Here is a 23664-nt window from a genome sequence, read left to right on the forward strand (position 1 = left end):
AATGCAGGCTTTCGTGGGAAGCCATTCTCTCCAGAGCATTAAACAAAAAAGACATAAAAAGAAACCTTGATAATTTGTCATTATATTAAAAGAAAACTCACTGAAGTACTAATTTAAACACAATTTTACATAAAGGAAATAATTCTGTATGTGCTTAGTAAATCTAAACTTAAAAAGAACAATATAAAAAGATTACAAATACTATACTTCTCTCATACACACACAGACACAAAATATATCTTTCCCTAGTAGCTAATGGCAGAAATGCTATTATACTCACTTTGGTGAAAACATGCTTAAATAACGGTTAACAATAATGAATTTATCAATCTATTCCCTTTTAAAGTTATTCTGTAAAATCAAGAAAAAAAAAAAGCTGTCACATCAGTGATTTTTTTTTAATTAAGAATACAACAGTTACTAAAGAATTTTCCCTTTTTTGATAGAGTAGGAATGACCTCTACAAAGGCAATCAAGAAAACATCTTTTTTAGAGTATCAGATCAAAGTATAGTGAATGCTTTTTTCTTTACTTCGTATTTAAAACAAGAAGGCATTTCAGTTTGTATTTTCTCATCAAATACACATTTCAAATGAAAAATGAATGTCTTCATGGACACACTTTGGAGTGCAACATTTAGTTACTTGGCAACTTGTAGTAACTGTCAAGACATCAAATCAAATTAGCCATATTTTTCCCCCCAAAATCCATTTAATTATTAACCTAGTTAATATTTAAAAATTAATGTACTTTTGTTTATTATTCTTGTACTTATATCCTTTTACTTTATTCTGCAGTCTAAATCTAAAATGTTAATTCCAACAGTTCAATGAAAAATTGATACAAATATCAATAAAAAGCTTTCAGAATATTAACATACACAAAATATGAAGACAAAGATGTCACCTTGCTTAGTATTTCCTCCCAGTCCATGTGCATATTGTGGATATATGGCTATTTCTAAATTTTGTGTTTCTCAAACAAAAAAAGATACCAAACAAGCCACAATTCTAATTAAAAAAATGAATCGATACAGACAGCCTTCTACCCGGCCTGACAGCCACCAACCCTTTTGAAGGGCAAAGTGACAATTAAGTAAGTGCATACCTCCCTAAAAACTTACATATCATGCTTGAAACACACCAATAGCATACATATATGATTTGTCCACATTTCAAGAAATTTCAAGAAAAATTATACGTTTTTCACATTTTGGAAGAATTCATTTTTTTAATATATTTATATATAAAGACTTACAGGTACATGGACTTTTCTAAACATTTCAGCTCCTTTGCGGGCATCTAATAAAGCAATGTCTTGTGGAGTAGAGATGATCACAGCCCCTGGGAAAAGACAACACAAAATATCATTAAAATCAATATTGTGAATTATACCACTAAACATTTGGGCTATTTGGAACATGCTACCTCATGTTACTATGAAAACAAAGTCATAAGTTTATTCACTGTTTTTTTTTTTATTTCCTTCAAATAAAGAAATACGGTGCTAGTTTTTGATTATGCAACGACTAGAACTGAGACATGATGTGGACAGATAGAAGTATTTTTTAGATTATTTTCATCCCATATTTTTCTACGAAGAAATCATTTATATTTTTTATCTAGATGATACAACTGAAATAGCTGCCGTATAGCTATCACTACAAGATAACATGGTCCACATACCCTTAGATTTCAGTGAGAATCTCTACACAGTAGCTGTTGCAGGTCATAATTACATTTAAGATATTTTGATCTAACAGTAAGTATTGCCCTAAAAACAAGCGGCAGCAATCTGCAAACTGCTGCTTTGTGAATCTGCTACGATTTCTGATACAATCATTGACAGGCACAACCCTTAAACAGGCACACCAGACACATCAGCGAGTCCAACGGGGTTTGTAGGAATTAAACTACAAAACATGAGACCGACTCAGGCTAACTCACACTAAGTTCGAAAAAAGCATGGTGTAACACATGGCTCAGGCATGGCTCCAAGCCACCTGATAACTATTTCTCCCTAGAGATCCCTATAGATCTACGTCAGCAATGAGAATTGAAATAACTTTCTAAGACCACAGGTTACTATGTTATATTACTCCTTGATTAACACAGTCTGCAAAACCAGTACGGACCATCCTCGTCAAGGGGAGATACGGGTAGATCTTCAGGGACAGGCAATGTCGCTGGCATGGGGCAGAGTACTGGGAGCACTGGACTCCTCAGAGCACTCCCAGCTCTGACACACGGACGGGAAGCGCCTGCCCCACGCGGAGCCCCGCGCAGTCAGCGTGCCGGCTGCCGGCATCTCCTCCCCGCGAGAGCCAGCCGCTTCCAAACGCGGCCTGCCAGCACATCTGAATGTTTTCAACCAGTATTCTTAACCTCTAGTCTGTGAAAGAAAAATACAATCTGGCACCTCACTCCTGAAAAGCTGCCAGTTTCTGCCTTATGTAATATTAGATACGAGTCCAAAAATTGAACAGCATATGCAATTTATTAAACAAATGTAATTTCCCCATTGTTCTCTAAAACACTAGGACCCCAATAATTTGCTATTTTTCCCCAGTCAACCTGCTTCCAACAACATAGCAAAGAATAACATGGAATCATTTCAGCTCCATCCAAGTCACCTTAGTTGCTTTAACTTCGTTAAAGTGTAGAGTTACATTTTAGAGGTGACATTAAAGCGTAGGCTTGATTCCACAAAATGGATGCACCCTATCCTAAAGCACAGTCAGCAAAGAAGTAATTTAGGCTCAAGGTCTTCTGAGTTTTCTGTGTATTCTAAAAAGGTCTTTTAATACTTAGCAGAAATACTTATTATTGCTTCCCTTTCAAATGAAAATGGAAATCTAGTGCAAATGTCTTATGACTATACGCTCATGTCAGCTGTTTCTCCTAACAGACCTCTTTTTTCTTCCTTTTACATTCTGCTCCCTAAGATACTGGCTCAGTCAGCATCCCCTGGATCTTCACATAGAAGGAACCACCAACATGCAATCACCAACACTTCATTCAACATTTTCTGATCCATTATCAATGTTTTTATGAGTCTAATAATCAGCATGGAATGAAGGACAGAGGCTATGCCCGACAGAAACACTCCCTTTTAGCACAGTTTATCTGAAAGATATTTTCAGCTAACAACTTCTTTTGCTGAAGAACCTCACCCAAAGGGAAAAAGCTAGAAATGTGAGAAGATCCAGTGGCACCTTGCCAGAGTACAGGTGAGCATGGTAGCCCTAAGGGATGAGCTGCTGCAGCAACACTGGCTCCCTGCATGAAAAGCTCTGGCTTCTGAAACACATACGTTACTGCTAAGCCGGGGGTCAATTTGTGCGGCTTTTTTCACCAAATGAAAGCCAACGTGCTCAAGAAGCTGCTGATGAGAGTGTAACAGATGTCTCTCTCCTATGTTCCTTTTCACTCTGACCCAGATTACTGCTGAAACCAAAGCAGTTATTTTCCTCTAGCAAAAAAATTAACTTTTTTGCTCCTGCTCCCTTCTGGGAATACAGGATCTGAAATCTTCCCCTTCCGTTGGGACTCTTACTGAGGACAGCGCACCTCAAAGAGCTGCCAGCCAAGACGCGCTCCCTCCGATAACCGCGCAGGCACTCGTAATAGCCATAGCACAAAAATCTCAGTGCCTTAAAGGAGGTGAGAGGGCGAGAGTATTCAGACTAATGCTGTCACTCCCGCGCCTGATACTTGCATAATCAGTTTAGACAAGGCTATTTAAAATTATTGTAATTTCATTAGGATTTGTCCTCTGGTTCTAAATCGGTTCCCTGAGGCTCAAACTAGTTAATAGTATCTTCACAAGGTGCTTCACTTCTAATTAGCATGGAAGATACAGGACATCTCCTAATCTAAATTTCTTGAAGTAAGACGTAAATTAAAGGTAGTCCCAAGCAAATACTACTCATCAATTGTAACCAAAATAAATTTTTTACAGTAAGTTATGGATTTCATTTTTTTTTAATTAGAAGAAAATCTGACTCAGTTATGAGTATGCTAATTTGGGAAAGAAATGTAGACACTTCAGGTCCTCCACATGTTCTACTTTAGATTCTGTTCATACATATTTTATGTAAGATTCAAATGTTAATAGAAGCTATAAACACAAGTCCAAAAAATATGTATTGCTGATGGCTACCAGATATTTACTGACTTGCAGAATTTTATGAGTCTTTTGAACAATTTATTTTAATTTTTACTTGTTTGGTCAGTGATTATTTCTTCACAGCCAGCTAAATTGAGGCACAAAAACACAGGAATAAAAGGGACCTCAAATGTCAATGGCTCCAGCCCCCTCGCAATATAGATACTCACATCCATCGAAAACTTGTCCAAAACTCTTAAAGCTTTGTAATAAGCTCTGTAATCCCGTATTACTTTTACTGGAGAAAGGATCCAGAATCTTCCAATTCTCTACTGGTCAGAAATCTGTTTTTTTATCTCCAGACTGAAGTTACTCACAGGCAGTTTATACTGAGTTATGTCAACACATCTTTAAGTTAAGTACGTCTGTCTTTGGTGCAACCGCTAGCCCTGCAAACCCAACCCGATGTTCAAGAATCCCAAACGTTAGTAGCACTATTTCCTCCATTAGGAACAGAATATGGTAAATGAGGCTTTATGTAGAGCTCCACTCCCCTGAATAAGTTTGCATATGTTTAATTTGGAATGTGAGTCAAATGATGAACAAGAATTAACATAGCCATATTTTCTTCGCTATCTTGTTTCTACATAGGAATCTTGTTTAATAGGAATATGGAACAATAAAGAGTCAATAAAGTAATGAAACATGACTAAATTCATGCACACAGTGGCACTCTTAAAGCAGTAGTATGCTATGTGTACACAAGCTGCTTTCTGAGTGAGGCAAACTGAGGTCAACAAATTGAACAAAAAAGTTGAAAACAACACTATCGCATCGCCCACTGAAATATACTGCATACTCTACGTTTGCAGTTGTGTGCAGAAATTCTGTGCCTTAAGCATACTAAGAATACCTAAGTTAAGTGTACTTGATTTTAACTGACATATTTACTTGTTCATGCCTTTCATCCATTTTAGTAACTTCACTGTATTTCAATTGCCAAAAGCTTGATGCAGTTGCATTAATAAAAACTACGCAAATCTTATTTTAAAACTTAGCATGCAGAAAGCAAAGAGGCAGAATTACCTGTAGCCTATAGCTCGGATGTTTGCCTTTCTTTTTAACCCCAGCTACTTAATCCCTAGTAAAAGAAAGCCTGCCTATGCAGCACATTGGTACTGAATAGCATTTAGAAAGTGAGGAGCACTGAAAGATCCTTCAATTTCTGTGTATGGAAAATACCACCTATATTCACTGCATCATTAAGGCTTGTATTAGAGGTTCTATGTTACAAGACTTAGGTACACAGGACTGTATCTAAGGCTTGGGGAGATTCTACCCTAAGCCAATCACTGAGATGTTCTTCCTAGCCAGGAGAGAAAAACATCATCCTTCTAAAAAGCAGCTGCTACTAAGTTTTGAAGTCCATCTGAAGATGTAAATAATTTAAAATAGCCTATTTCCCTCCAGTTGACAAAGGTAGACTTCACAACCAGACTACATGTGCACCTCATTGAGGCGGATGATTAACACCTCCATCCGCATACAAGTGGGAGCGTATACCTTATGTCACCCTGATTCTTGCTAAGGAACGCCACCCAGGAAACCTGTGGAGTTCAAAGTAACTGACCAGAAGGACTTACAAATAGTTTTGGAAGATGAAGACACAGAAAGAGATACAGCATTTCTCTAACTCCATCTGCTGATAGACAGGTACTGACCGTCCTTGGAAGGAACCACGTTCAGAACTCAACGTAGCAGCAGATGGCCTGATCTGACCACACCACTTGCACACTTCTGGGTTTTGCTACCTTTTCCACTGCATCAATTTCAACCTTCCAGGCAGGCTTTCAAGTTATAAACAGAATCAGTGAATCTGAATTATTATCTACCACGGATCTCTTCAGAGTGCCTTTTGCCTTCAGGTAAGCTTCTTCTTATTTTGTAGGTAAAATATGCTTGCAATTTCATAATTTACAGTTGAAGAGGCAGAATACAGTCTTGCAAGAACAAAAGACTTTTGTCTTTGCTAGAACTTCAGCTGGTGATGCTTACTGATGGGCTAACAAAAAAAGTTGTCCATCTCCTTGGACAAGGCTTTTCTGTGTGACATCTCATTACATCAAATAACTTCTAAAAATCATTAGTATGTCTTTCTCTTCAGGGATCCAGGCTTCAGACTCTCAATATAGATCTGAACTGTCCTGAAGGATAGATTTTGGCTGTGTCACATCTCCAAGCTGCTTGCTACCTCCTTCTTGGAGGAGTCTTTGAACAACTGCTGTGACAGCATATGTTTCCAAAACAGTCAAACACATCCTCTTGTGCCCACAAACTAGTGGATAACTAGAGCTTAAGGCACTGCCACCCTGCCCACACAAAAAAACGACATAAAGCTTAGAGCAATCCTCTTCCCAGCTTATTGACAGGAGGAACTGTATCAGAGAGACTGGGAAGCACAGGAATCTCACAAGCTGGATCCGCTCTTGTTGTCCTGAGGTTAAATTGCCCTTGTTAATTAATTAGTAAGAATTATAACTTCCATTTTGCAATAGGTCACATGCAGAAAGCTGTGGAAACAATTCTCACTGTTAAACTGCTTGGTTTTGGCCCTGGCAAACTGAGCACACAGGTCACACTAGTGCAAAATATGATGTAATCCTTAAGTATAGTAGGGTATTAGGCCACTGAAAACTTCATTATAACAGCTGTGCACAAGCATTATTTAACATCAAGCATAGGCATAAGAAGTTACTCCCTCATAGACGCTCTCCCGCTTTCTGCTTCTCTTTAGCTCTCTCGATTAGCATTTTTCTGCCCTACTCCACTCCACCTCCCGCTTTCAAGGCCACTTGCCAATCATGTGCAGATTATAATAAGCATTTGACTAGACAAGATCAAAGTCAAAATATTCTCTCTTGACAAGTGAATATGATTAAAAAAAATCATATGACTTCTGAGAGGTCCCAACACAAAGGGAAGAACTGTAGGGAAAGAGTTATTTCTATTCCATAAAAAAGAAAATATAAACTATTTCAATCACTTCCAAAAATGACTGATTTTTCTTCTTTGGGGGGAGAGAAGAGGGAACACTGTGAGAGACAGATTTGATCATTTATTTTGTCAGAAGAAATAGCCAGAGGAAAGCATGCAGTATCATTGTTCATATGGATTTCCCACATTTTTTGTAATTGCCAGCTGAACAGGATGCTCATTTATTTCTTCCTATTCAAAGTAATTGGTCTAAAGCAACAACTGCAGGTGATATAGTACTTAACATATACTTAAGCCTCTGTTACCAAAGCTTAGAGAACTTCAGTTTTCAAAGCCTGAATACTACACAGCTGCTTCTCCAATACCTAGGTACTATTTCTCAGGACTGATTAAACAGCCCTCACTGAACACACTATCACTTCAGTTTGAACAGAAAATGTATGTTAAATCAATCTACATAAGCCTGGTGCCTTGGCCATTTAAATATATATTGAAAAAGTTTGAGGCATTAATGTGTAAATTCATACTGTATTTTGGTCTTTAGATTGAATTTACAGTGTCTACTGGGGACAGAAGCTTCACAGTAACTTACTAAGAGTGTCCAGAACTGAGATAACCCTGCTAATAATTTGCATTTGTCAACTGCTATTTTTCTGACAATAGGCAGAAAATAATTTAGCATACAGATTATAGTTGAATACAAAGATCAATTTTATAATCCTCCCTGGTGTGCATCAATTTTTTTGGTTTTTTTCAGTCTATTCTAAACCTATGAGCCTTTTCTTTCTTGTAGTTATTTTAAAAAGTAAGTATTAAAATACAGCATGAAAGAAAGGTTAAGTCTACGTGGTTTTCTAAAAAAGGTTAAAAAAATCTGATATTAAAAATATTTGCATTCAAAAATAGATCAAGCAAAACATAAAAAACCCTTATGACTTCTGTAAAACTTCTTTAAAAATTTACTGAAGAAACTAAAGATGCTACCTCCACGAGAGAGGGAGGGAGAGAGAGGGAACAAACAAACAGAACTGGAGAAAAAACACTGTTTTTATTATTAAACTAAAGGAAGGAAAAACCAGGTGTGTTACAACTGTGATTTACATCAAAGAAAGATACATCCAATTTGGAGCAAACAGACATAAAGAGCAACGACAGAATACAGATACACTTGTAATCCTTTAACCTTATGCTACATACAACTTGCTCTGCTGCATTGGTTTTTTGATCATTTCTCTTCAGAAAAGACAAGAGAACAGTGCTGTATCTTTTCAACCTGTGTATCTATTTCAGTTGTTGGTTTAAAAAGACACCTTTATCTCACAAATCACAATTCTTCCTCACACTAACTCCTGCCTATTTTTTAAAAAACTTCAACATTTTATTTTTAAAAATCTGGTTTGAAATTCTTTTTTTTTTCCATTTTTTAATGCTTATTTCAGATCAGACAGACAGTCCGCTCATTAACTGCGGCTTCCTGTTCTCGTACCTCATCGCGTTGATGCAAGATCAGCTTCTGCTTTCTTAAGTCTCACACACTTCAGACTACTCGCTCCATAAAGCTGTGTACAAGGCTACACCTCCGGTCCGTGCAATACCGACAGGAGCACGAGTAAATAGTTTGGCTCATCAGTTTGCTCTAACATTTAGTAAAATGTTTTCAGAAGTTGAAGTCAAGTTTCTTCAGCTCAGTGGCATCCCTCTATTACTTCCTTTTCAGTGAACATATTTGAACAGAAAAAAAATATTTCTAAGACTTTTAAAGCTTAATCAGTAAAGACAGGATATGTTTTGTTTTTATTTCATCTATCTATCAATACACTGCCATTAGAAAAATTATTAATTACAATTTTTGAACATTCGTATCTGAATTAACAAAAACCTTTGGTAAATATTGCAGCCCTATCTGCAAAAGGCATTCAGGAGATAAGTAGCTACTGCATTTTGGTGGAAGTATGGAATCATTAGGTGAAACAACATGAATTATAAAATATGGCAGTAAAAACATGGTAAAAATGATGCACCATGTTGACTTCAAACCTAAAAGGCAACATAAGTCATTCCCTGTATGACTTTTAATCATTTTTTGGCTTTTATGAAACTTAGAAAAAACTATAAATTAGCATTCACACTGCTTTCACTTTGCTTACTTCGACCACCTTTTCTAATTCTTTTTAACAGCCGTTTAAATGCAGAGGTAATTATATGTTTTGAGTGAAAAAAAACAAAAATATATTAATTACAAAACATGAGAAAATTAAGAACACTGAAATAAAACACAGAACCTTTTACCTTTAGGTACTTTGCATAAACACAGCTCAGTCCAAAGCTCACAACCGTATGCTTAAAAGGTTGTTGGGTGAGATGTGAAATTACTTGGCTGCCTCAATCCAATTCCCATTGGGCAGGTGTGTTTTTCTCATGGTTTCCACCACCATGGCACCTTGATGTCCATAGAAAAGAGTGATACGACAAAGTTTAGCAAACAAAAATTCCAGTTTTAACCTGGAGTAAGTTCCGTCACTTAAGACGGAGTGTCAGTCTCTGGGGCTCTCAAGCTGTCACGCTTCACTAACACAAAATTCACTTTAACATTGATACAGAGAGTGTGAGAGGCAATCTAATATAGTTAACAACCAACCTCCCCAATTCAGATTTACTAACAGGCCCTGGGACTTCCTTTCTAAGGGCACGTGCTTTCTGCCATCCATGAAGCCTTCAGACTCCAAGGCTAGGATAACCTTTCTAAAGCGAGGGAATGATAAATTCTCTCCTATTTTTTTATTACGGAGGCTAATCTCCCATCTCATATAGTATTTATTTGGTTGGTTTAAGGCTCCTATATGTGCATATATATGTATTATTTGTATATACACACATTTGTATACAAACACACAAAACTTTAGTTTTCCCAATTTACAATACAAAGGGAATCACGAGCCTCAGTTTTCATAATGCTGTTAGTTTACACAAAACTGACTGGTATCAGACATAGTATCATCTGAAATCCCAAAAGTTTTACACTGTAAAAGCTAGAAATGTATATGGAAACTTTAACTTTTCCTGAGCATGTATGTTCAGGACACAATACAGAATCCACTTCTGGACATCTCAGATGCAAAACAGGAAACAGAAGGACAAAACAGAAGTAAAGAAGTAAAACTAAAGAGAAAGTAAGGAACAGCAGACAATAAACGAAGTATACAAGACTGACCCTGGATTTCTATTTGAAAAGTAGACTGGTCATGGAAGATAGAAACTGTAGTGGAACAGAAAAATGGAACAGAATTTTCAAACTATCATTATCATTTCGCATCTGCCAGTTTGCTGAGGAAAGAATACCAACACAAGAGAAGTTACAGATGATTAAAGAATCATGTAAAGACGCATCTCCTTGTAAGCGGAGTCAAAATAACAGAACAAAACAAAACAGTTTCCTTTCTTATCTCAAAGAAAAAAAAAAGAAACTACCCAAAACTGTCACTCCAAACAATATTGTATAAGGAATACTCTCTTTAATGAAAACAAGAATTGTAAGAAATGTTTTGTTGTTTCACTTTTGTCCACTGGGTATTGCTTTAATCTCTTTTTGACTCAATAAATTACAGTATTTATCATGCAAGATAAAAAAATTCTAAAATTAAAAACCAATACCCCTTTACCTCTCCTATCAATCCCTCTCCTATTCCTTCTCCTATTCCCAAATGCTGCAATGGTATAGTTTCTCATTCAATAGCTAAGCACCCTAGAAATAAAACACTTTTTCTAGTGCTCTTTCTCATGCTCACAGAACAATGTAAATGACTGGCAAAGATATTAATGCAGATTCTGTAAATTTATTTAGAGACAAAGTAAGTTTTCTACACTGTCTATTCCTAAGAGGCCACTAATGAAATATGAAGAAAATGCAGTTCAAATACTGTATCTCATATATGCATGCATGCAAATCAACATAAACATCACGCAAACTAGACAGTGCACTTCTAAATATACTTAACACAGATATATATACTGTCTCTGAGAAAAAATTAAAAACCAGAAATTATGCCGCTAGTACCATGACTGCCCAAGGCATTCACAAAGGAAATACAAATAACAAAAAAACCGGAGAAAAATCTGAGAATGGCACATCACCAAATACTTTCTGCTAGAAAAAATAACACAGACAAAACTCAACTTCAAAATATGAATTGCAAAGGAAGATGGAACCCACAAAACCCAGCAGAATTCTGTAGAGGGCTCCAAAGACATCATCATCTAGATATGCAACGCTGTTTTCCATAGCCTTGAAAGCAACAAACTCAAAGAAAACAAAGGCATATTAAAAAGGCTGTGGTCTGTCAGACAGGAAACAAAGAAACAAAGTAAAATAAGAAAGCAAAATCAAAGTCATAATACACAAAAACAAGCTCTTCCAATGAGAATGAGAAATATCTACAATTCACAACACAGGAAATTCTCTATAAATCACTAAAATTCATTGGGCCAATAAGTACGAAGGGAGTTACAAATCTTATCACTCGCTGTCTGCTGTGCTCATTTTCACAGAAGCATGAAAAACTTTTTTACACTGCAAGAATCAACCTAACAAGCTGTACATAATGAATGAATGGGCAAGACAAATGTAAACTGATGCTATCATTCCAAATTTTATGAAATTAAGATTGGTGAACTAACAAGCTGCACTGAGCAACTGTGTTAACAATATGAAGCCATTTCAGGATTAGAATTAAAATGCTTTCCTCAGCTCAGTTCAGCAGTCATAAAAGCCCATGTTATAAAAATAGGATGCCAGAAAGTAGTAGTTAAGAGTTTAGAGAGAGACATGGAAAGGAAATTTATCTCCTTTCATGGCATATGAAGATCTGCATTGATTGTTGTTTTTACCTGTTTTCCTTTTCTTTTTCTAAATCAACATCTTGTCTACTTTGATTTCCTTCAAAACCTGATTTAACTTATGTGAGAACTACAGGTCTATCACATATCTCAGCATCTATACTATGGAAAATTGATAAATTATTGGGGAAAAAAAAAAAGATTTACCCTCTGTTCTTCACTTTGTTAATCTTACGTTAGAATAAAGGCATTGCTATCTTTAGGGAAAAAAAAATCCAGCTTTTTAATTTTTTTTTGCTTTAGTTAACACCTATTACATTCTTAGAAGTTAGAAAAAACCTTTCCAAATTAAGGATTTTACTTACTGATGTAGCAATTCAGCTACAAGTTATCTTGTAACAAAAAGACCTCAGCAAAATTCTGAATACAGAATTAAAGTACAGAACTAAAGTACTTTCCAACACCCCCCCCAGAGATGATAATGCACCAACAAAACAGGCTCTCACACTCACAAAGACAGTGCAGACTCCTCGAGAAATGGGCACACAACCTCCAAAAGGTAAGAATTTGTGACATTTTCTTTGTTCAATTAGGATATTTAGGTGCACTGTACTGAATACCAATTATTAATACCTGCCATACATTAGAAAAACCCATAACCCACAAAAATAAAGTCATATTTCTTGAATTTCACAATCTTACTGCCTTTATGTAAAATAATAATAATAATAATAATAATAATAATAATAATAATAATGTGACAAGCAAATTTACCAGAAATTCCCATATCACACTCATTACCTTATTGCTTAAAAACCTGGGAACAGAAGGCCCTCCAGCTTTGCTACCCATATATGCTACACATTTAGTGTTGTAATGAAGAAAACAGGTATGAATCAGGTTCTCTCTTCATCATATATTCCTGGACACAGATGAGCTAAAGCACTAGAAACATCCTCTTCTATTTCTTATGGGAAAAATTCCTTAAATCCTTCATCACACCACCCTCCACCACTCAATACAATCAAAGATAGTAGATCAAACACATCTGGAATGAATACAGCTAACCCCAGTGGCTACTGACAACTTCAGGGCACAAGTTTTACAGCTGAGTTAACAGAGTGGTGTCCCAACCCTTGAGTTTTTGTGTGTCAAAGGATTAATTTTTCAAAAACCGACATCATGGAAGATTATGAGACACCACCACAAAGCCCGAACCCTGAATTAAAGTATATTTCAGAAAATTTTGTTACATAGCTATATGGATAACTGTGGTTTTCATGCAAGTTTAAAACTATGATGTGACTCTGGTTAGCTAAGCATACAAGATGCTGCCTGTCTTCCTTCCTGTAGACGTCATGAGGCTGAAACAACAGTGATGACTTTGCTGTGAAACTAGGGCATATATTTCAAAATCTGTTACCTCTAGCACCTCCATGTGTGCGCATCTCTAGAATGGCCACCTATCTTTCTACATACACTTGTAGCTAAATTTTGTACTAACCTATGAACTTTTAGAGATACTTGTTAAACATGTCAGGCAACTTCGTAAGAGCCCATCATACAAGTGAAACAGTTCATATATATTTATAAACTTAATACTTATAAATATATATAATAAATTTAATATATATAGACACTTATTTATTGATATTTATTATTTCATATTTAATGTCTTCAGTGCATTATTGTCATCAAAAACATGCACACAGAAAGGAACAGCAAAGAAAAACAGGGGCTGCCTGCGCACATCGGCCACTCTGAACTCTAGAATCCAAGACAGTAAAAGATACTACCTTTTTTTAAATCAATTTATTTATGCAGTATCATCAAAAAGTGGAGCAAACAGTCCCATTGATTATTTAAGATCACAGTATCACACAGAATCATAGAATGACTGAGGTTGGAAAGGACCTCTGGAGATCATCTAGTCCAACCCGCCTGCTCAAGTAGGGTCACTGAGAGCACGTCAGACAGGATCATGTCCAGGAGGGTTTTGAGTATTTCCAGAGAATTAAACTCTGTGATCTCTCGGGGCAACCAGGGTTCTGTCACTCTCACAGTAAAGAAGTTTTTCCCCATATTCAGGTGGAACTTTCTGTGGTTCAGTCTGCATCTGCTGCCTCTTGTCCTGTCACTGGGCCCCATTGAAAAGAGCCCAGCCTCACCCCCCTGACACCCTCCCTTCAGATATTTCCATACACTGGTAAGATCCCCTCTCAGTCTTCTTCAGACTCAACAGGAGCAGCACTCTCAGCCTTTCCTCATAGGGCAGGTGCTCCAGTCTCTCCGATAGCTTAGTAACCCTTACACTGAACTCTCCAGTTGCTCCATGTCTCTCTTGTGTTGGGAAGCCCAGAACTGGATGCAGTACTCCAGATGAGGCCTCACCAGGGCTGAGCAGAGGGGCAGGATCACCTCCCTTGTCCTCCTGTAAACACTCTTCCTAAGGCTCCCCAGGAGACCATTGGCCTTCTTGGCCACAAGAGCATATTGCTGGCTCATAGTCAACTTGTCATCCACTAGGAACCCCTTCTTCTCTGATGAGCTATTTTCCAGAAGGTCAGCCCCCAGCTTGTACTGGTGCCTAGGGTTATTCCTCCCTAGGTGCAGGACTCTGCACATACCTTTGTTGAACTTCATGAGGCTTCTCTCTGCCCAGCTCTCCAGCCTGTCCAGGTCTCTCTGAATGGCAGCACAGCCCTCAGGTGTGTCAGCCACTCCTCCCAGCTTGGGATCATCAGCAAACTTGCTGAGGAGGAACTCTGTCCCTTCGTCCAGATCACTGATGAAGAAGTTGAACAAGACTGGACCCCATACTGACTCCTGGGGGACACTGCTAGCTACAGGCCTCCAACTAGACTCCATGACACTGATGACAACCCTCACACCTGCCTTTCAGCCAGTTTTCAATCCACCTCACTGTCTGCTCATCTAACCCGCACTTGCTGAGCTTGCCTATGAGGATATTATGGGAGACAGTGTCAAAAGCCTTGTTGAAGTCAAGGTAGACAATATCCACTGCTCTCCCCTCATCTACTCAGACAGTCATTCCATCATAGAAAACTATCAGACTGGTTAAGCAGGATTTCCCTTTGGTGAATCCATGTTGACTACTCCACATACTTAGAGATTACAGCCAGGATGTGCTGTTCCATCACCTTTCTAGGGATGGAGGTAAGGCTGACTGGCCTGTAGTTTCCTGGGTCCTCCTTCCGGCCATTTTTGAAGACAGAAGTGACAACGGCTTTCCTCCTGTCCTCAGGCACCTCTCCTGTTCTCCACGACCTTTCAAGGATAATGGAGAGTGGCCTAGCAATAGTATCATAGAATTACTGGTTAGGAAAGGCCTTTGGAGGTCACCTATTGGCAACACTAGGCCAGCTATGGCTTTGTCTAGTAGAACCTGGTAACCTCCAAGGATGGAGGTTCTACAAACCTCCGAATCTCTGGATAACGTGATCCAGCGCTGCACTACTCTCCTGGTGAGGACCTGCAGCAATTCTTCGATTATGCATGGCATCACTAAGGATTCCTTTGTCTTTTTTACCACTGAACTCAGAACATTCATTATGCCTCCTACTGAAAACTTTTTCTCTTGAAGTGTGTCAGATAGGTAAAACCGTTTTAATTCATTAGAAATTCAGTCTTGTGAGATGCTGAGCATTCTTTCAGAAGCAGTATTTTTTAACTACTGTTGGAATCAATGGGACTAGATGGCAACCTACACATCTCAAGACTAATTTCTCAAAGTTTAAATCTCCTGTAAGTTAAATTCCTAATGTCAGAGAAAAAAGAAAGTTTTAGTGTATTACTGCACTACCCAGTTCATCTGATTAAGTATTAACAGTATTGCCAGCTTTTAATTTAAAAGCAATTATGAAGACAAACTATTTTATTGTATTAGTATTACAAGGTACAGACAGAGAAAACATTTTTTAATATTCACCCTATCAGGTTTTGGCACAACTGTCTTTTCTTCCAGAATACTAATTTACTGGACTTTTCAATCTTTCTGAGGACTTAGCTTAAAAGAAAATACAATTGTAATGCTGATATGTTAAGAAATAGTATTTTCCATCACATCGCTACAGACAGAATAATTGTTGCTTTAAACACTAGAAGATTTTTTGACTTACTTTTTAAAAATATTTTTCTAAAGCTAGAAAACTTAATCTAATTAAATCTCTGAAACAGTCAAACAGCACATGTACCTGCAATAGGAATATTCTGAGAGACTGACAGCTGTACATCTCCTGTTCCGGGTGGCATATCAATTACTAAATAGTCCAGTTGACCCCAGTCAACCTAGAAGACAATAACAAATATGTATGTTGGAGGTCTGTGTAGTATTTTTTTTAAGGCATTTCTTAGAGAACAACGACTGGAATAAAGCAGACTATACAGAATATACAACACATACAAATGAAATACAGCAGAACATACAGAATATACCACGTGTGAGCCAAGGGCTTTCTGAAAAGTCATGCCTTTAGTAAGGGATCAAGACATTATTTTACTAAATGACATGCAATCTTTGCTGACCACTCAAAATTAGGAGCATAACTTTATTATTAATATTATGAGTATAATCTTTATTGAACCTCTCCCCACTGAAAAAGTAACAACAATTTAAGTAATTTTAGACTTTTATGCCACAGTTGCCAAATTGGAGGTAAGAAGCAAGTATTATGTAAAATTCAAGTTAAATAATGCTCGCTGTGTAACAAATACTGCTAGGAACTGTTTCCATTTATTTTAAATCAGTTTTATCACTGCTTTGAAACTTGAAACTGTACATAAAACTCTAGCAATTTTTCTGGTTTGTTACTGCAGTTATTCAAGCACAGAGAACTATCAGTACTGTTTTTTTTTTAAGGAAAAATTGCTGTTGCAAAACAGAAAGATCTGTTAAATAAAATCACCATCTATATAATCAAATAGACTTAAAATGTATATAAGATATCATATGATAAAACAAGTTCACTGGTTGCTATACTGCGTCCAGTTCTGGGCTCCCCAGGACAAGAGAGACATGGAGCTACTGGAGAGAGTCCAGCATAGGGCTACGAAGGTGATCAGAGGGCTGGAGCACCTGCCCTATGAGGAACGGCTGCGAGAGCTGGGCCTCTTCAGCCTGGGGAAGAGAAGACTGAGGGGGGATCTGATCAGTGTGTACAAGTACCTGAGGGGAGGGTGTCAGGGGGACGGGGACAAACTCTTTTCAATTGTCCCATGTGACAGGACAAGAGGCAGTGGGCAGACATTGAAGCACAGGAAGTTCTGCCTGACCGTGAGGGAGAATTTCTTCCCTGTGAGAGTGACGGAGCCCTGGACCAGGTTGCCCAGAGAAGTTGTGGAGTCTCCTTCTCTGGAGATCTTCAAGGCCCGCGTGGATGCAACCCTGTCTACCATGCTCTAGGTGACCCTGCTGAGCAGGGGGGTGGGACTAGATGATCTCCAGGGGTCCCTTCCAACCTTACTGATTCTATGAAATGAGAGCGACCAATTAAAGCTACTGGGCTCAAACCTGAGTATGCTGTGATTATTCATATTCTTTACCAGGCATGAACTTCCAGGAGAGCTAAAGGAAGTCTCTGTCGACTTTGCACTGTAATGCGTATTCTCTTGATCAGCTTATGGTGTGGAGGCTGTCTAGTAGTGCAACCCGTCCAACTATACAGAAAGGAACTGGTTCTAGGTCTTCCCCACACAACATAAATCTCAGCTACTTGGCCTAAACATTCCCAAGAGTTTAACCAAGCCTCAGGAGATTCTTGATTCAGTGCTGACATGGTGCAGGTTAATACCAGTATATTCTTACTAGCAAGCAATATTGCTATCAGCTCTTTTGTTTCTCCCGGATAAAAGCTTTAGAATCACAGCCGCATTAAAAACACACAAAAGACTCCTCTCGCTTCTCTGTCCACACAGGCATAATGTGATTATACGGTATATTTCTAACTTGTGCAGCAGACATGAGAAACAACCGCCTCTGAGCTGCTCTAATACAGGAGCATGCCAAACAAGGAGGGGATTTTACCTTCTCTTTTATTTCACACCTTCCATCAGTGTCATCTTAGCAGCACAAACAGTTGATGTTTTTACCCATCTCCCACTTGTTCTAGAGCGTGAGACTTTGTCAGGGAAGAGCCATTTGTTTTCATTCTGCTCTTGTATGGATAATCACCTTCTGGGGAAGCACAAGTGATTTTAAATCCAGATCACTAACACAATGTATTACTCCAGCAAGAAATAGAATTTTTCAAGGTTGACTGCTGAAGATGGAAGATTTCAGAGCACTTGTGGGAAAAGGGAAGGTGGGGGAAGTTAGTTGCAAATTCTAACTTTAGATGTCTAAATTGGGGACTCTGGATTGCTCTCAGACATGTCTCACTTCCCTCATTTCCTATACAAAGGCAACAGGAGCTGTTAACAGCACCACAGTTACATGACTAACATAGCCCATCTAAACAGAAAACACGATTTATATTAACCACAGCAAATCTAGCACTTGACTTTAGGTTTTCATATTTAATATTGATCTATATGACAAAAAAGTGACAATATGCCTTGCAGGTTTCTTAAGCAACTAGCACTTACAAGCATGACAAGAAAATACAGCCCCAGGGAAAAAAAAAGATCATTTGTGTGTAAAAATTAATCGTTATAAAGGTGACAAATTGAAAGGTAAAAGAATACAGATATTAAAGAACAACAGTACTTGACAATGGGAGTAAAGTCAAGTTCTTTATAAAGACTCCACAACTGAACACACACATCTTCCACAAGTAGTTAAATGCACAGTATCTAAATATGCAAGATGCAAATCTTTCATAATAACCACAACCAGGTTAAGGTATAGGACAAGTGGTATTTTGAAAAGCTTTGACTCAAAGGGCCTTCCCCACCTCAACTGTGCCTTTTTTGAAGTACAGTCCTGACACTTTTTGTTAAGTCCAAATTTATAAATCCAGTATCATATTCCTTCAAAATCCTCATAGTGAAACTACGAGTAAAGTAGTTGCTTTCTGTCTTGCAGCAATATGCAGTCCTGACATAAAAGAACACTCGGGCACTACTATCAAACTGACTGTTTCCAGTTACTTTGTCTGCCAAAATGTTAATCGTTGAAGAAATACAGATATTTAGTAGTTTTCAGCCTTTCAGGTAGAGTACTGCCTTAAAAAGTAATACAAGACAATCCAAAACCCACCGTTAGCAGGGGTGACTGGAATCATAAATACACAGACTATTTTTATAGTAGCTAAAAGCTGCCTAGTTTCTCATACACTTGCTAACCCTCATCTTAAGCCAATTTTTTTGATAAAACAGCTGGCATTATGGGACCTGGCCTGTAGCTTTTCTTTTCATTCTATCAGATGTCAGGTTCTACTCTTCCAGCCTCCTCAGGCACCAGAATCACCTTCACCAAGCTCCATGCAATCCTTCTGCCAGGTGAGCATCACAGTTCCCTAAATAAAATTTCTAGATCCATTCTCCCACTATGTGCAATCTTAACAGAAGATATAAATGCTACTGCTCAAATTGTTTCCTAGACATTTAGTTCTATATGGAAGCACCAAGTGATTGCTTTCTAAGCAGAGCTGGTTGCCTTGGCAAAAATGCCTCCACTTGGACCTTTTAAAGTAAAAAAAAAACCTTTATAAATAGCTTACTACCTCATAAATATCTGTAACAATTGTGACTCGAGAGATTACTTTCAAAATTTATCCAAGTATAGCAAAATGTGGGAAGAGGGCAGAAAATAAGAGGATACCAGAGTTTTCCTCCTCAAGCTTCTTATTAAAGTGACCCCATGACAAGAAAAAGAACATTCAGTGCAGTCTTTATGGACTGTCCTCTGAGTAAAGATTTTTATCCAAGTTAAAACCCCTGAAAATAGAAGTTAATAACGCAATGTTAAGCCCCTGGTAAACCTTATTGCTAGGCAACAGAAAGATACTGCTAACACACAGCACAATTAAAGTATAATGCTGTACTTAATTTATAGCACTAAAATCACCTTATTTCATGTATTTTATTCAAATTCATAGACTGAAAAGAAGTGAGGTGCACTTATCAAGTGAACTGTGCTCTGTTATAACTCCTACAAATCTGAGCAAACAAGGAAACAGAAGGTTCACTGTCCTAGCGGCAGCAGCAGAGAGGGTGCCCTGCTACTGCGCAGAGCAGGCAGGAGACAGGTTCTTGCCACACTGCTTCAGAAAAGGCATCAAGGAAACTGTCCAGCTGTGCAAGTGTGGAAAGCCTAGGGATACAGCTGAAATTGCTGAAAAGAAGCAAGTGGGTGGTTTTGCCCAATGCTGAACGGTGCCCTGCACACATACGTGCCTTCTCCGAGTTCCCTTGGGGAACTCGGCACCTCACCACATGGCGCACTGTAGACGTCCTCTTACTCTTCTCTGCAAGTAGACATTTGTGAAGGTTATGTGCACTTCCATTCCCCACCAACAGGAACATACAAACAATACAACAGTCTATTAAATACATATACATATATATACACACACAGTACATAATTTAGACAGGTATACTCATTTGTTATAAAAGTATCTATTTTTAATGGGAGAAAATATTTCAGATTTGCTATTAAATTTCAACAAGAAATTAGAAAAAGAGGGAGAAAAGACATTTTCACTTAAATTTAAGTTTGTTGCATGAAAGCAGAGGAATGGCTTTCCAAAATCTACTACTGTCATTCTTTAAACGTTATTAAAATGGGACATACAATCAAGCCATGATCTAAAACAGTCATTTGAATGCAAATTTGAATGCAACAATTTACCAAACCATAACCATTAGTCCTCATGTTCTCAATCAGTTCAAAGAAGAGCGCCTGTATGCAAATGCTGTTGATACAGGTAACTGAACTCAGATTAACAGCCCATTACAGTAAAGGGGTTCCCTTTGCGAGCAATACAGCACAGCAGTTGCAAAAGCCTGCCTTGTAGCATTTGATATCTGTCAGCACCTTTGCATATAAAGAAATGTTAATATCTTTGCCTCTCTAATATATGCAGTGTGTAAAACATTTCAAACCGCAGAAATATAATTGCACTTTCCTTAAATAGAGCGCTAAATCTTTTTTTAAAAAGATTCAACTTGACATTTATTGTTAAGCAATGTAATTAAATGCCCTGAGCTTCTGTGTATTTTCTGCTTGCTCAGAAACACCACAAACACATCTACGTAAATTCCTTTAATCAAATACGGTGTTTGCGTGACAATTTACAACCAAAATACCAGATAGGCATTCTGGAGTAGGGTTCCAAACAGCAAGTTTAACTTGAGGTACAGCATACAGATAAAGATGCATTTCTGTCGAGGAACGAAGCCCAAGCATTCTCTGTACATGAGGCCACAACGACAGAATAAGCATAGAAGAAGGATTGCTACTTGTGGCTATGAAGTAATCCTGGTGTTTGGTAAATAACAGAAGATATTCTTTATTTGTTCTTATTAAGAGGAACACATGCAGAGTTTCAATCAAGCAGCACTGCAGGCGCTGGCTGGCAGCAGCCAGCCAAGCTCTGAACACCAGTATGAGAAAAGTAATAAGAGCAACACTGCAGACAGCTTAACACGTACTCCCAGCTGTCCCCCACTAACTTCTGTATGCATACATACACACATACATAGACATATACATACATATGTGTATACACACACACACACATGATTTAATACAGGCAAACAGGTGAACAAAGCAAGAAATGCAAGAAATTGTTGTTAATGGAACATATATGTATATATACATTTACATACGTTAGTACAAGATGAAACACATTAGAAAAAAATTCCTTGAAAAATTATCTAAGATTGTGCTTAAACATATATGGGCAGTGGGGGCAAATAAACAGTTTCACAATCCAACTGATCTTTTAGCAATGGTTTAACGAAACATATGATATTTTAATATAGACAATTTTATTTTTATTTATTTTCACAAGTGTCTGATAAACTAAAGAACAGATATTCCCCAAGCATAAAACAGAAGATTCTTAGTCCCCCCCACAAAAACTCATTGTGTGGTACTAAAATAACTACAGATACCATAGCTGGATATTCCATAGCACTTAATACAACTCAACCATTTCTGAACAAGGAGCACTGCCCTGTTCAACTTGTCCAGAGATGCTGAACCAATCTTGAAGACTGTGATCTGACACCAAAACAGATGCACTGCAATAATTCAAATTTCCACCAAGCTATTTCTGAACAGCCTGTTTTGGCAAAATCTATAGAAAAAATGAAGCGAAACATAAAAAGAATTTGCTCTAGGTATTTCCATAAATAGAAAGAAATTCTCCTGTTCTTTCTTAATGTAGACTAACAGTAATTTTTAGAAGTGTGTGTCTAGGAAGAAACTTGCTGTCTTGTTCAATTCAACCACCAAAACAGAACTTGGTCTGCTCCCTGATAGCTTTTTATAAAGTTAAGTTTGAAGGCAAATGAAGAATGCAGCGCAGTACCCTATAGTTTCTGTCACCTTCACCCACATAATCCGCAAAACTAAACAATCCACAAAAGACAACAAAAATAGTTTATTCTCTAGGGGGAAGGGTAGAAGCGGTTGCTTTTGGAAACAGATATTCCAGGAGATCTAGTAACACGCCAGCACCTCCTACTCAACTCAGGAAGCTTAGTCAGTGGCCTACCAGCCTAAATACAACATGTGTAAATACAATACAAATGTGGGGGCTGTCTGATGCATTCTTTCAGGGCTAGTCGTTGGGGACCATTGAAAAGGAATAGTTCTGTGCATCTCCAGTAAAACTAATGGAGACAATATCAGCATTATCACATGTAAAAATCAATCTTCCACTAGGTTCTATTCGTTATTAAGAGCGAGCCTCTGTGAGCTGAGGCTCCAACTTCCCAGGGACTCAAAGCATTATGTTCTAAAAAAAGGACGGTTTGGGAAGTAAACTCCATTCTGCAGGATCGATGAGCATTGAGATGATCTGTTGCTGTCTGCCCTTGACCCACAAACAGCTCATACTTCATTATTTACTGAAACTTTTCTACAGAAATATATCATGATTTTGCTCACTACCTATGACACAGAATTGTCTGTAGTTCACTTTCTTCAACATCTGAATTCTGATGTCCGGAAAAGAAATATGTCACTGGCAAATTTCTATTCTTACATCTTTTAACAATAAAATTAAGCAAAAAGAATAAAGTAATATAAATCTAAACAGATTGGAAGTAAGTGAGCTAGCAGAAAATCATCTAATTAATCTAATCATCAGGCTGATATAACTTCCTTAGCCATATCACCTAAACTATAAATTCTCTTTGAGCTCTCCCTATTAATATGCAAAGGCATCAGCACTGTTTAGCTATCAAACTCAATGTCAACAGACTATTTTTAAGGCAGCATTACTAGGAGGCCATTTAAACCCATAAAATTTATATATAGTATGTGCAGTTTTGCTGTATAACAACAGATGGAAACAATGCTAGTGCTGGTAACAATTATCAGAAGGAAGAAACGTGTTAAGTTCACCCTTTACATAAGTTTTCGTATTTCTGTAATGATATAAAAAGCTGATGTACAGTTCAAGACTCCATGCTTAATCTAGGCAATGCAAAGCGAAGTTCCTAACACTCTGCACAAGTCATTTAGCTTCCTTAAGCTTCAGCTCATATCCTGGTACAACAAGGAAATTAATAAATTCCTTCCAGAGGTACTGACAGACT

General features: G+C 37.7%; 1 protein-coding gene across 1 annotated transcript in view; it reads right to left on the reverse strand.

Annotated features, from left to right (window-relative positions):
- Positions 1-23664, reverse strand: part of NUBPL (NUBP iron-sulfur cluster assembly factor, mitochondrial) — an 87584-nt gene that overhangs the window by 21801 nt on the left and 42119 nt on the right. Inside the window, exons 7-8 of the mRNA XM_062576194.1 lie at positions 16149-16242; positions 1258-1343 (exon numbers count right to left, since the gene is read on the reverse strand). Coding sequence (XP_062432178.1) covers positions 1258-1343; positions 16149-16242 — 180 coding nt within the window. The remainder of the gene's footprint in view (positions 1-1257; positions 1344-16148; positions 16243-23664) is intronic.

Source organism: Rhea pennata, chromosome 5, assembly GCF_028389875.1.
Source record: "Rhea pennata isolate bPtePen1 chromosome 5, bPtePen1.pri, whole genome shotgun sequence".
NCBI classification, from domain to species: domain Eukaryota; kingdom Metazoa; phylum Chordata; class Aves; order Rheiformes; family Rheidae; genus Rhea; species Rhea pennata.